This window comes from Xenopus laevis, chromosome 8L (assembly GCF_017654675.1).
Source record: "Xenopus laevis strain J_2021 chromosome 8L, Xenopus_laevis_v10.1, whole genome shotgun sequence".
Taxonomy (NCBI): domain Eukaryota; kingdom Metazoa; phylum Chordata; class Amphibia; order Anura; family Pipidae; genus Xenopus; species Xenopus laevis.
The window spans coordinates 27,243,924-27,258,655 of record NC_054385.1 but is presented as its reverse complement, the minus strand read 5'-3'; the positions used below and the strand labels follow the sequence as shown (position 1 = coordinate 27,258,655).

Below are 14,732 nucleotides of genomic sequence, written 5' to 3'. Positions count from 1 at the left end.
ACCCGAGAGATGCTGCTGAGAAATGTATCAACTAAATGTTGTAAAATTGTAACAGTTTAGTATCTGCACCTAAATTATTGAGCTGCTAGACTCAAACACCAGAGACAGGGACATTAAACTTTAAACTTAGATTTTGGAAAAACAGTAACAAATAAAAAATGAAAAGTAACTGAAAAAAAGTCTTTATTTTTGGGGAACAATCTGAAAAGAACTTTACCGAAAAAGTGTTTGGAAAGTGAAAACCCCTTTAAAGAAAAAGATTTGTTAGGGTTCAGTGATTTATTTTATTATCCTGAAAGTGCCAGGAAATGAAGCATAAAAGGTTATTACTGAAAGATTCAAATACTTTGAATTTTCCCATACCTGTTTCTGCAGTCCTAACTTGTCAATCTCGGACAGGACCCACCCAACACTGCCGTCTCCACCACACACCAGTATACGAAAGTTAGAGAATTTCTGGAACAAGCGCAGCCTGTGGAATTGAAGAACATTGTTGTCAAAGGTCCTTTCTGTTATAATTGTTTTCAAAATGTACAAAGACTGTGTTTCATCTCAGAATTTCACTTCCTTCTGGCAAAATGCTGTGTATATAAACTTAATGTAAGAAAAACAAGGCTTAAATCACTCACTATATAGCATTACATGCTGATATGATAATTTCAAGCTTCCATTGTCCAGGGTCCCTTGTCCTTTTCAATGGAGCCCTTAATAATGGGTTACTGTTTGCTCTGATTAATATTTTAGCATCTTAGCTGTAATAGTATTAAAATAGTGTAAATCTCATCAGGTCTCATCAAGATATTATTATAGCTTAGTGGATACTTTTAGCTACGGCTTTGAAGTTGGTGTCATCCTTGTTTTATACACTTTTATAATCTTATTTCACCCCCACTCCAATTGAAGGCATATATAGTCTGGCTCCACCTCCCATCCCCAGTTCTTTGTCCTGCCTCTGAGGTGTAGGACAGAAAAAAAATATTTCCATTTTTTTTTTATTTCTCTTTTCCTAAACTTCAGATTACTAGGTTTAAGGCATGCAGAGCTGTCTCTCAACGCGTGGGAAGTCTCCCTCTTTGCTGGCAGATTGCAGCAAAAGGAGTTTCCCAAAATAACATTGGCTGTCACAGAGGAATAGAAGTGATCTCAAACTGTGAGACGTGTTCCCTCCTTGCTGCAAATTGCAGCAAGTGAAATTAGCCAGATAAAACACCATCAGAGTGATGTTACTATCTAACAAAACCGGTAATGCTGCGGAAGTGGAGCGCAAGTAGCCTCCCCCATTCATTACAGACATTCTTACGCGTGCATTGCCCCTTACTGGCGTGAAAGGCGAAACGTTGTATGTTGGACGTCACAATGCGAGGTCGAACACGGCTATGTTACTTGGCGAGCGTCGCACATCTGACGTCATTGTGACAGTAGCGTGCGGCACAGTAGCGAGATGAGCCGCTGTAAAACATTCTAAAAGCTCACAATAGCTTTCAAAATGTTATTGTAACGGCGTTTGTTTGCTAAGTGCTTCATGAGACGATATGACTAGCCCTGCACAAGTTACTTTGTCCACAGCACCAATAAATCACAGCCCTATAGAGAATAAGAGGGATCTCACAATGCAGAGTACAACACCAAAGTAATACCAATTCTCCCCTTGTGGTACAGGACCGTCAAGCTGCAGTATTACATGAGAAACCCTCAACATCTCAGCTTCCCCAACAATTTGGAGATTTTCTGGAGTGGATAAAATCCAACTTTCAAACCACTCCACAGTATTTACCCCTCAAGAGAGAGTCTCAGATCTCTCAGAACCAGAGGAATCCCTCCCGGATGAGCATACCTCCCAACTGTCCCTTTTTCGGAGGGACAGTCCCTCTTTTGACAGCTCAACCCGCAGTCCCTCATTTGTACTGGAAAGTCCCTCTTTTCTCTGCACTGAACAGCCAGAAAAAGAAACAAAGTTTCTCACTTAATTGGCTTTTAGCAGAGAGCCCAGAACAGCTAACAGGTGCAAATAAGATACTTTGTAACAATTTTGAGACACAAAAACACAGTTTAGATAAGGAGAAATATTTTCAAACTTTCATAACCTGCCAAATTTTGTAAAACAAACATGGTAATTAGGGGGTGTGGCCCGGAAAGGGGTGTGGTCAAAAAATTGCTGTGCTACGTGCGGGAAAAAAATTTTTGTCCCTCTTTTTACTTCCAAAATGTTGGGAGGTATGCGGATGAGGAATCTGGCCTAGTGAGTGTTTCTGACATGCAGGCTTCAGATCACCAGACTCTAACTCAGAGCAACCAAATACTTTTGCCAAACCAGAGGTTTCTGGCTAGCTATTAAAGGCAATGATGGGGTCCCTAGAACTCAAGGATGAGTCATGACAGTATCTAAAGCGGAGAAAGTACTATGAGTCCACCAAAAGAAAACTTGATCCTTTCCAGTATTCAAAGCAATTTCTCAAACCATAGATAACGAATGGTCTCCACCAGATTGCTGATCGATAATACTATTCCTGAAGAGCCATGCAAAATATGGGATAAACCCCCAAGGGTTAAAAAAGACACACATCCATCAAGTTCAACCTTCTGCATAACTGCTAGTTGATCCAGAGAAAGGCAAAAAAACCCCATCTGAAGCGTCTCCAACTTGCCTTCCTGACTCCAAAATGGCAATCAGACTAGTCCCTGTATTCCCTCACTTGCTAAAAAGCCATCCAACCCCTTCTTAAAGCTATCTAATGTATCAGCCTGTACAACTGATTCATGGAGAGAATTCCACATCTTCACAGCTCTCACTGTAAAAAACCCCTTCCGAATATTTAGGCGGAACCTCTTTTCTTCTAATCGGAATGGGTGACCTTGTGTCAGCTGGAAAGACCTACTGGTAAATAAAGCATTATTATATAGATTATTATATGATCCCCTTATATATTTATACATAGTTATCATATCACCCCTTAAGTGCCTCTTCTCCAGCGTGTATATCCCCAAAGCTAAGATTTGCCATACCTTTTACCAGCTTAGTTGCCCTTCTCTGTACCTTCTCTAATACGATAATGTCCTGTTTCAGTGATGGAGACCAAAACTGTACAGCATATTCTAGATGGGGCCTTACAAGTGCTCTATAGAGTGGGAGAATGACCCCCTCCTCCCGTGACTCTATGCCCCTTTTAATACAGCTCAAGACCTTATTTGCCCTTGATGCTGTTGACTGGCATTGCTTGCTACAGCCAAATTTATCATCTACAAGGACTCCAAGGTCCTTTTCCATAATTGATTTGCCTAGTGCAGTCTCATTAAGGGTATAATTGGCTTGGATAGTTTTACATCCCATGAGGTGCATGACTTTACATCTATCAACATTGAATCTCATTAGCCACTTAGCTGCCCAGATTGCCAGTTTGTCAAGATCGTGTTGCAAGGATGCCACATCTTGGATGGATTAATTGGGCTGGATAGTTTTGTGTCGTCTGCAAAAAAGTTGATTCCTCAACTGCACGTTTATCTAAACAAACTACCCTCCCAACGGAGGAGGCAGCATTTAAGATCCAATGGACAAGAAGTTAAGAGTCAGCCCTCAAAAGAGCTTATATGCAATCCACAGCAATTTTATGTCCAGCAACAGCTGCAGCAGGGCTAGCATGCACAGCAAAACACTGGGCTCAAAAGCTGACATGTCAACTACCAGAATCAGCACAACAACTATGCATGGAGGTGGATAAACTACATACAACTCTGGCATTCCTAGCAGACACAGCTTTGGAAGTAGTGCAATTGGCAGCAAGATCCACAGCTAGTACAGTGGTTGTCAGAAGAGCATTATGGCTATGTCACTAGTCAGATGACACAGCACCTAAAAACAAACTGCTTAACCTCACATACTCAGGAGATTCTCTTTTTGGACCAGAACTGAAACAGATAATTACAAATTAGACTAGAGTTAAAAGTACCTTTCTTCCAACGGGAAAAAAGGGGTGCCTGGACCACACTAATAGGTTCCACAACAAGAGACGGTGGTCAGCCCCAAATAGGAGTTTCAATCCTCCTCATTCAGGAATACTAACTCAGACCGTGGAGCACGGAAGGGCAGACCACAGTGGCAGCATCAGACAAGCTAGGAAGCCTGCCACCCAGAAGCCTATATCATAATGACTGCCCTCAGCAGGACTCCAATGGGTCCTACATATAATACAGACTGGCTACAAATTTGCCACTATGCTCCTAAAACATTTGTTCCCTCAGTGGTTCCCCCATCCAAACAAGAGGCCTTAAATCAAGCAACCTCCACCTTCTTGCAAGCAGGAGTCATTGGGCTCATTTATCAACACTGGGCAAATTTGCCCATGGGCAGTTACCTATAGCAACCAATCGGTGATTAGCCTTTTAAAGCCAGCTGCAAGTAGAACAATAAATGCAGCATGTCATGGGTTACTGCCCATTGGCAAATTTGCCCAGTGTTGATAAATGACCCCCATTGTCCCAATGCCAGAGGCACAAAAATTCAGGGGGTTTTACTTCAACCTATTCTTGGTAGCAAAAAAAAGAGGGTTCCTTCAGACTGGTCCGAAATTTAAAGAAACTAAATGAGTTAGTTTACAAACACAAATTCAAAATGGAGTCAGTTGCTCCGCCATAGCCTTTATGGAACCCAACAACAATTGACTTCAATAGACTTAAAGGATGCCTACCTCTGCATGTTCCAGTCCATCAAAATTCTCAACCATTACTACGATTCGCAACCAATAACCAACACTTCCAGTTTACGGCCTTACCCTTCGTCCTCTGCATAGCCCTATAATAGCACACCTGCGATGCATGGGGATACACATCCTACCTTACCTAGACAACCTGCTTCTAAGAGCTCAGTCGGTGAAGCAGGCGGTAACAGACACAGACATCTGTCTACAAGTGCTCGAACAGTACGGCTGGCTCATAAACCAGCACAAGAGTGCCCTAATTCCATCACAGAAAATTCAGTTTCTAGGGCTGATATTCGACTCCAAACATCAGACAGTCCAACTCACTGACGACAAGATCCAAACAGTTATCAACAGCACCCAGTTATTCCTACGCAAGAAAACAGTGTCAGCATGGGATTGTCTCCAACTACTAGGCTTCATGGTAGCAGCATTGGAAGCCATACCGTATGCCAGGTTCCACATGCGGGCATTACAGCGCAACTTCCTCCATCATTGGAACAAGGATCCTCAAAACCTTCGACCAGGGAAAGTCTATCCTGGCGGACAATCCGCGTCCATTTGAACACTGGATGAAGCTAGGCTCAAGCAGTGACAACTGACACCAGCAAGTTTGGCTGGGGTGCGATATACCACACATTCACAGTCTGGGAAGTAGCAACAATCGACACCAGCAAGTTTGGCTGGGGTACGGTTTACCACACATTCACTCTCCAGGGCCGTTGGACATGCCAAGATATCACAAATGCCGATAAATATCCTAGAACTGCGAATGATAGTACTGGCCCTCCACAGGACAGACAAGCTTTGATCACGATCAGTATGAATACAGTCAGACAACACCACAGCAGTTGCTTATATCAACAAACAAGGAGGGACGCGAAGCAACCTGGCGATGCAGCCATGCAGTCCTAAACTGGGAATGACAAACAATAGACCAAGGCGTATGGGCCTCACAGGACAAAGTATTCAAACAGTTAGCGCAAAAGTGGGGAATGCTGGACATAGATGTCTTAGCATCCAGACACAATTTCAAGCTTCCATGTTACTGTTCCAGAACCAGAGATCCGGGAGCAGCCTTCATGGATGCATTTGTAAGTCCATGGACTTTCAACAAAGTATATGCATCCCACCTCTGGCAATTCTTCCCAGAATAATTGCCAAGATAAAGCAGGAACGAGTTCTAACAATTCTTATCGCATCAGATTGACCAAACAGACTATGGTACATGGACCTGATCAATGTGTCAGTCTCCAGGCCGTGGCGACTATCTCTATGGCTGGACCTACTCACTCAGGGTCCAGCCAGACACCACAATTTAGCCATGCTCCATTTGACGGCCTGACACTTGAAACACAGCTGTGGTCGCAAAAATTATTTCACCAGCGACCATAAAGATATTACTTCGGCGAGAAAACCTTCCGCTACAAGGCATACCACAAGGTATGGAGGACCTTTCTTAACTGCTGCACAGCCAGACACGTGAGCTGGACTGACAGCACTACATAAGTAATCACGGAATTTCTAACCAATGGCTTTAATAAAGGTCTTGCACTTAATATGCTGAGATCACAGATCTCGGCCCTTTCTGCACTGTCAAACACTAAGAAAAGCAATATTTTTTGTTTATATGTAACCTTGTTATGTATTGAACCACCAAAGGGGGCATTGAACTTAAAGGGGGGGGGATACAGGATTGACATATATGCCATGTATTGATTTTATTAGCTCACTCTGTGTAACCTAACTCATAACAAGGTTACATATAAACAAAAATATGGGTCTATTAGTCATTCAGCCACAGTTCCAATAGTATCTGGGTCAGCAAATAATATTCACCCCAAATTTCACCCTAACTAGCCTTCAAGCTGGGCATTCAGGTATATTTAGGAGAGCAAATAGTCATTCTTCCCAAATATTACCCTAATTGGCATTCAGACTGACCCCCCACCTTTACAACTGCTCCAAACAAACCTTCCTTCCTGAAAGGTAGCCATCTGCACAGCTTGGGAATCACTACCTTAAATGATTTATCTGTTCTAAAGTCCTAAATTAAAGTTGGCCATGCATGCCCAGATATAGTTATTTTGTGGTTTTTTTTTAAAATCCCCCAACCAATCGGGGGTTGTTTGGTATATAAGCAGTTGTGGTGGCCATGAGACTTATAATCCACCAAGCCTAATGGATCAAGGATTATTGGTCTTGTTGTACATTTCTGTTTGTTGGCCAAAAAAGTGAAGAACCACTTTGTCTTTACTTTGTGGTGTTATGGGTTTGTGGTGGTGGAACAGGAGGCATAGGAGGTGGAAGGGGGGTCGAGGATGGTTGGTGTGGTGGAGTCCTGGAGGTTTCCGACACTGGCTCCTCATATAAAATGCCAGCCTGTCTGTGGGTTAACTAGGTTACTGTTAACAAGTATAATGCCTTAACACCTGCCAAGTTTAGCCATTGAAGCCATAAATAATAGGGATGGGGTCCTTTCAGCCTGCACTGAAAGAAAAGAAACATAGCGTGGGTGAGGGGGGGGGGGGGTTCTGCCAGCAGAAGAACTTCTTCTATCACTGTGACAAAGCAGATCTGGTAACAGATTATAGAAGATATTATTAGACATATCAGGAAACAGGCATTCAGCTTACTTACAAACAGTAGAGCTTGTGCTAAAATATATATAATGTAAACTGCATTGTTATGTTTGTTTATGAAATATTATCCTCAGTTGTCAGTGTCTGAATGTGACTGTTGAAAGTTAAACTGGCGGAACAACTTCTGTCAAGTCTGTAGAGAGCCCCTTGTTTAACTTGTCTGTCTATTTTTATCCACAAACTTTAGAGAAGGGTTTCTGCTGGGTCCACGGCTCTCTGTTCATGTCTTTGTCCTGGATCTTAAGCTGGCTACACACAACATCTTCAGATGATCAATCCCCATGGTCTGACTTCCCCAATGTCCATCAAGTAAAAACAGAAACTATACCAGAACAATGAACCGTTTGGAGTGGGCTCACTAGGCATTCCAGAACTGCACATATTTTAGCATAGTGAATCGAACAATACGATTAGTCTAGTTAGACCATTAATTATTATTAAGGCATCAGCTCTAACATATTCTGCAGCACTGTACAATAAAAGGGGGGATACATTGAACATACAAATCGACATACAAAAGCAACACGGTAGAGGTCCATGAGCTTACAGTCTAAAAGCCATTTCTTTACTAGTTGGCTGTCCCACAGCTCTAAATGACTGTTGACCAGCACACATCTCCAGCTGAAAATGAACAAACTGGACGATTTTTTAAAAGATGATTTATTACATTGGATCCCTTTATTGTTTAACAGTATACAGTATTGTATAACAGTACCCCTTCCAATTTATTTTTATCAGTAGTGACTTCAATAAACTAAACATTACAGGGGTTATTTCTCAAAATCTAATTTCTGATTTTTTAAATAAAAAAAGTCTGACCAAATTAGAAGCCACAATTTGACCTTATTTATTATTTAAAAAGTTTGATTTAATCTGTTAAGATAAAAACTTGATACAATCAAGCAAATACCCAAATCTATTTTTTTCTGAGTTTTTTCCAGAATTTCTCTATTTTTTCCTGAAAAGCCAGGATTTTTCGGAAACTGCAAAATAGGATAGGGATCTCTGCCACACTTATACATAACCTCAACACGTCTAAGATGGCAGATTTTTGGATTCAGGCTTTTTGCAGCATCGGGCTTTAATAAATCTAGAAAAATTCATGTTTAAAAAAAATTGGAGTTTAGTAAATAACCCCCTACATTCTTTGGAGCTTAAAATAACTTTCCTCTAACATAACTGCTGTCACACAGTGAAGTGGAACAACCAGTACAATCGGCTAAATGTAGACATGAAATCCTTAGCAGGGCAAAGAAAACACACAGACCAAAACAAAGGCACAGTCAAATGAAATATGAATATATAACTTCATAAAAATAAACTAGTTTGTGCAAAGTTGTTTTGTACACAGCTACCTTTGTTTTGCCTTTCCTGATTCTGTTATAGAGTAGACTATATGTATCAATATAAATATATATATATATATATATATATATATATATATATATATATATATATATATATATATATTTATGCACTGTGGATCAATTTGAAGGGTTGAATTTATGGCTATAGCTAATTTGTGCCTTTGACAAATAAAGGCAACATAAAGCGTCCTTGGCAACTCTGCCTTAAAAGAGACCGACAACCAATGAAACACAGCATACTTGGTGTTTGTTTACATGGGAACATGGATTACTAAAGACCCAGATGCAGCACAGAAGGAGTTAAAGGGGAGGTATGCTGATTGTATGTAAATATTTTTTTTCAACACATCAGTGTTTATATCTAATTAACCAGGTTTTCATAAAAAATAAATTCTCACTTTAGCATCTGCTAGGGGAATGTGATAAATGTTGTGAAACAGTTTGCACAATTAAGAACAATAATTGCATTCTGCATGGAAGTATTTACATAGTATATTTTAATTATCCATTTAAAGGCTTGATGGTGATGTACCATTTTTCCTGTAAATATAATGATTTGTTTAAAGGAGTAATAAAGGAGTTTTATTACATACATTAGTGCAAACTATAAAATGCACTGGCAAACTGGTTAAGATTCCAATTAACAGAAGTGCTTGGGAAAGGGACCCGGGGCATTTAACAGATTATCAATGGGCAGATGCTCTAAAGCTGGCCATAGACGCAAAGATCCGATCGTACGAATCGTGGATTCGTACGATTTTCGGACCATGTGTGGAGAGTCCCGACATTTTTCGTCCGTCGGAGATCGGTCGTTTGGTCGATCGACAGGTCGCCTGCCGATAATATCTCTGCGTGTATTGCCCATCGTACGATTTTCAGTGGGAGACTGTCACTAGTGTTGTCAGACATAAGTATCGTACGATTGCTGTCAGGGGCAGAACATTGGGTGATCTGTTCTTATTTGATCGGAATGGTAAAGACTTTGATCTGAATGGTTAGTGGAGGGTCGGGAGATGGGAAAGTCCGATCGTACGTTGATTCGTACGATCGGATCTTTGCGTCTATGGCCAGCTTAAGGGCCCCAATGAGAATCCCTATCTCACAGAGATTATCATTGTTACAACTTTACTTAATACATAGTGCATATTACCACCAGACTAGATTGTACCATATGTATCCAAATGTCTCCTCGGAGGGCTAAAGATGTTGGCAATGCCCAGGGATGTTAATACATACCTTCTGGAAGTGATATTGCCAAGATATTGGGAAAAGTATCAACCCTAAAAGGTTTAATAATACCCAAAGACCCTTTTAAACATTATGCCTCACCCACAATGAACTTTCTCTCCATAGCCTTCTCCCTAGCCCACAGGCAAATTACTCTAAATTGGAACCAACCCACAACCCCCGGTGTGCCAATATGGATAGCTAATGTAAACTAGAGAGATATATGTACACTAATGAGCTGCTTATACCAGCACAAAAGTATCTGGAAATTCTGGCTACTCACATATGACTAGTGCTGACGTATAGCAATGTTCCATTGTTAAAGGGGTGGATAACCTTTAAGTCAACTTTTAGTATGTTATAGAATGGCTAATTCAAATCTTTTTCAGAATAGGACCAGATTACTGCCTTTAGATTTAGCAGTATAATGTAATTACTTATACAAGTGCCGACTCACTTATTGTCTAGGGGTATGAGAACAATCTCTATGCTCGTAGGGTTTGTAGAAAAATACGAATATTTAATGCTTTGTTCAATGAACAAGATACAGCGATTACAATGGCATGAACTTTAAGTAAACACAGGCACAGGGAACTAGCGTGAGATGTTAAATGCTGTCCCTTCAATCCTACTGACTCCCTCAATCCTACTGTCTCCAGACCAGACATCTGGGCTTTCTTATCCACCTTTGGATAAGGTAATATAAAGATATAAACTCCACACACTCCCTACAAAAGCAACTTTTCAATTCATTTCTTTCATTCTTTTAAATCATTTTTTAATTATTTGCCTTCTTACTGTTTCCAGATTTTCAAATGGGGTCACTGACCCCATCTAACAAACAAATGTTCTGTAAGGCTACAAATGTATTGATGTTACTATTTTTCTATTCAGGCTCTCTGTTTCTATTCATATTCCAGTCTCTTATTCAAATAAATGCAACTAAACGATGACCAATTTCAGCACAAATATGAGGTTGCTAATGTTAATTCCATATGCCACTGAAAATAGGTCCACCCACTTGTGTCCATGGGCAACAGTACAAATATCTGAGAAATCAGCTTATAGGAGGCCAGCATAAATATTAGACTTTTAACAAGATAAAAGTAAGTTTCCTCCTAACCATCTATTACAAATATGTACAGTTATGAAACATGCAGTATATGTTTCATAACCATATCTGTTTGTAATAGGAAGTTATGAAAGGCACATGTCCTCACTGTAGCTGTATCTCTGCATTGTCCTTTAAAAAGGAAAACAGAATTACTTGTAGGACTGCAAAAACTTCAGACATGTCCTAATAGATTTTTTATTAGCAATATCTATTTAAGATCATGGGGCAAATTTACTTAGGTGTGATTTTGGATACGGAAGGCTCCTCCATACTTTGTGCAACTACGTCAGACATTATTTCATTGCGAAAACATTTATTTATCAAAAATTCTGCTGGGGTACTTTCGCCAGTGAAAATGTGTCAGTGCAAACGTTTCTGAATTTTCTCTAGTTTTACTTTGTTCCTAGTGAAACTTCGTTAACATACTTATGCTTAGGTCAATTTATATATGGTGGGTACATACAGGTCATATATATGACTTTATTAGTGATGCTGTTGAAATTGCTGGAAGTGGCCACTTATTATTAAAAATGTCCAAGGGAGCAAAAATTAAGACAAAAGAGATCCTCTATTGTCCTAGACAAGAGCCCACCCTTGGCATGAGCTTCAAATGGTTACAAAAGTGTAAATAACATACATTTAACAGTTACAACTTGTAAACATAATGCCACATTAAAATATGAAAAACTGTCAACATTTTGTCTTTTTTTATGGCTTTTTTTGGAATACAGGATATGATGTCACTGATTTAATAATGTTGAGGTTGTAGTTTCATCCTATGAATTCGCTGGGCAGAACCATGTGAAACAGAATTTTGTTATGTACCTTTTAGTAAATTGGTGAATTCCCTGCGAATTGTCATTTTGGTGAATTTTCGCTAAAAATGCACTTTGTGCTTTAGTAAATTTGACCCAATGTTGAAGAGTTGGCGGTTGAACAAAGCTCTATGTAGCGTCATTAAATGGTACTGTTCTATATATAGAATTGACTCATGGATATTTAGGAACCAGCTTCACTAATGTTTTGAAAATTTTACTATTATGTTACCCCAAAATTTTATCCAAGTGCAATCAAATAACTCCGGCCCTCAGTCCTGGACACAGAGCATGAATCATTTAAGTTGCATTAGAGTATTAGTATTTCATAGTAGCACCGTTTTGCACTGACCCTACTGGATAATACACATCTGTTTGCTGTAAAACACTGCACAATTTGCTGGTACTTTATAAATAAATGTTATTATGTTTGCAGTTTATGAACTTGGTGGTTTTAAATTGCAATCTAAGACTTGTAATACAGCAATATAACCACTAGAGGTAGCCACTTTGCCTAAATGACAATACAATGCGCTTATTGTCTATAGAGCAGTAAATGTGTTTGACAAAGAAATAAATATAATGTGCATTTCAGACAAATTATCCTCAATTTAAAAAGCTTTTATCAAAAACATGTACTTGTCAGGTTACTTCTGGCATGTCTTACTACATTATCTCACAAGCAGAGATCACTGTTGCACACACAGTACAAGTCATTTCCTTATGGCCTCAGCATAAGAGCAATTGCTCTGCCTTGGGTGCAAGGCAGTCTTGTACTTAACACCTACTTTAGTCTGAAGGATTCACATGATAGGGGAAGTCGTACAGTGATGTTCAGTTCACAACAGGAACCAATCAGCAATATGTTTGAAACAATAAACTACAAGTAAGAAACTAAAAGCAGAGACCGACTGGTTGCTACTGGAAATAACACTTGTGCAAATTGGCGCCTGTGTCCATAAATAAATCCTACTGGCTCATTTTGACTTTAAAGGGGTGGATCACATTTAAAAGGAGAAAGAAAGGCTGAGTTTACTTGGGGGTGCAAAAAGTTAGGCACCCGGGGGTTCTTCCAGTGAGCGCCACAGAGCGATCGGCTTCCTTCTTCTTCTTTCTTCAAATTTACCTTGGCAGACGCATGCGTAGTAGAACAAAATAGCTAACTGCTTCGTTTAATTCGTCTTTTCACACTACTTTGCACGCAAAGAAAGAAAGAAGAGGGAAGCCGATTGCTCCATGGTGCTCGCTGGAATAACCCCCGGACCGGCGCAGTTTTCTGTTGATAGCAGCACCGGCCTAAAATTTTTGCACCCCAAGTAATTGCAGCCTTTCCTTCTTCTTTAAGTTAACTTTTAGAATGTTATAGAATGACCAATTTTAAGCAACCTTTCAATTGGTCTTCATTATTTTTTAAAGTTTTAATTATTTGTCTTCTTCTTCTGACTCTTCACAGCTTTCAAATAGGGGTCACTGCTAAATAAAAAGCTAAATAACTCAAAAAACACAAATAATAAAAAATGAAAAACATAATTGTCTCAGAATATCACTCTCTACATCATCTTAAAATGTAACTCAAAGGTGAACAACCCCCTTTAAGATTTGCTTGATCAACTATTTATTTAGACCTGAATAGATTTGATTGAGATATACCAAAATAATTTGGCATCAGATATTGAACAGTGATGGCACTGGCTACATTTGACCAGCTTAAAGGAGAAGGAATGTACCCTTAACCCCTAAGTGAATGTATCTACTTACCATATACCTTGGGCTGGTGCTAAGGAGAAAACTACACTGGGGTTATTCCAGCGAGCACCATGGAACAATCCTCTACTGGCTTCCTCTTTCTTCTCGTGGCTGCACGTGTGCATTAGAGCGAAAAGCCGAACTTATCGGCTATTTCGTTCTACTGCGCATGCGTCTGCCCCGGGACATTTGAAGAAGGAAGTCGATCAATCCGTGGTGCTCACTCGAATAACCCCGCGCAGTTTTCTGCTGATAGGAGCACCAGCCTGGGGTTTAAGGTGAGTAAATAAATTTACTTGGGAGTGCCTAACATTCGGCACCCCCAAGTGGGAGACTTTCCTTCTCCTTTAACTTTACAAATGCTTTAACCAGGCCCGGACTGGCAATCTGTGGGTTCTGGTAAATGCCAGAGGGGCTGTTATAAGGTGCCATAGAAAGTCAGTATTTAGTGGGCTGGTGGGGGCTGTTTGGGCCTCTGTGTACCTGAAATGCCAGGGCCTATTTTAATTCTCAGTCCGGACCTGGCTTTAACATAAATGCATTGTGGCATCTGCAAGTTTTTATCCTTAAGTTTATTAGCTATGAAGCTTATGTAAAGTGCAAAACAAAAAAAAGCAGTGAAAGCGCGAGCCATCAATTTTAACATGTGCGGTAATCCTTTCTGCTAACCTGCCAGTAAATTTCACTGTATCATATGCTACACACAAGGATGTTAAAGTCACATAAAAAAACACTTCCTTGTAATCATACAAGCCTATAGTGCTGTGCTGCTTGTAACAAAATAAAAATGAAACCTATAACTGCTTATTTCACTGCAAAATAGAATTAGGAGTTGGAATGCTTCCAAATAAGTTGCCAGGCCAGTATATTTTATCTTTTAAGTGTTCTTGGTTTACAACAGCAAGGACAAATAACCTTTAGCATGCAGCAGCCACATAAACTACCCCTCCTTGTGTCAGTCTTCTAGTTACACCACCGTGACTGCTGGAGCACAGGAAACACTGTATGAGCATTTTCTGTGCAGCTGGATTATTGAAATCTGCCAGTGTATGTGGCCCTCTTCTAGGCACCACTAAATGGCATGACTGGTTTAAACAACACAGAAGCCTCTTTTGACTATATAATGCAAA

At 40.0% G+C, this 14,732-nt stretch overlaps 1 protein-coding gene across 5 annotated transcripts in view; it reads right to left on the bottom strand.

Moving 5' to 3' along the window:
- The window catches only part of dgkk.L (diacylglycerol kinase kappa L homeolog), a 100,102-nt gene that overhangs the window by 24,977 nt on the left and 60,393 nt on the right, over positions 1-14,732 (bottom strand). For all 5 annotated transcript variants that reach the window (XM_041572565.1, XM_018229613.2, XM_018229617.2 and 2 more), the window contains one exon: positions 364-472. In XM_041572565.1, coding sequence (XP_041428499.1) covers positions 364-472 — 109 coding nt within the window. The remainder of the gene's footprint in view (positions 1-363; positions 473-14,732) is intronic.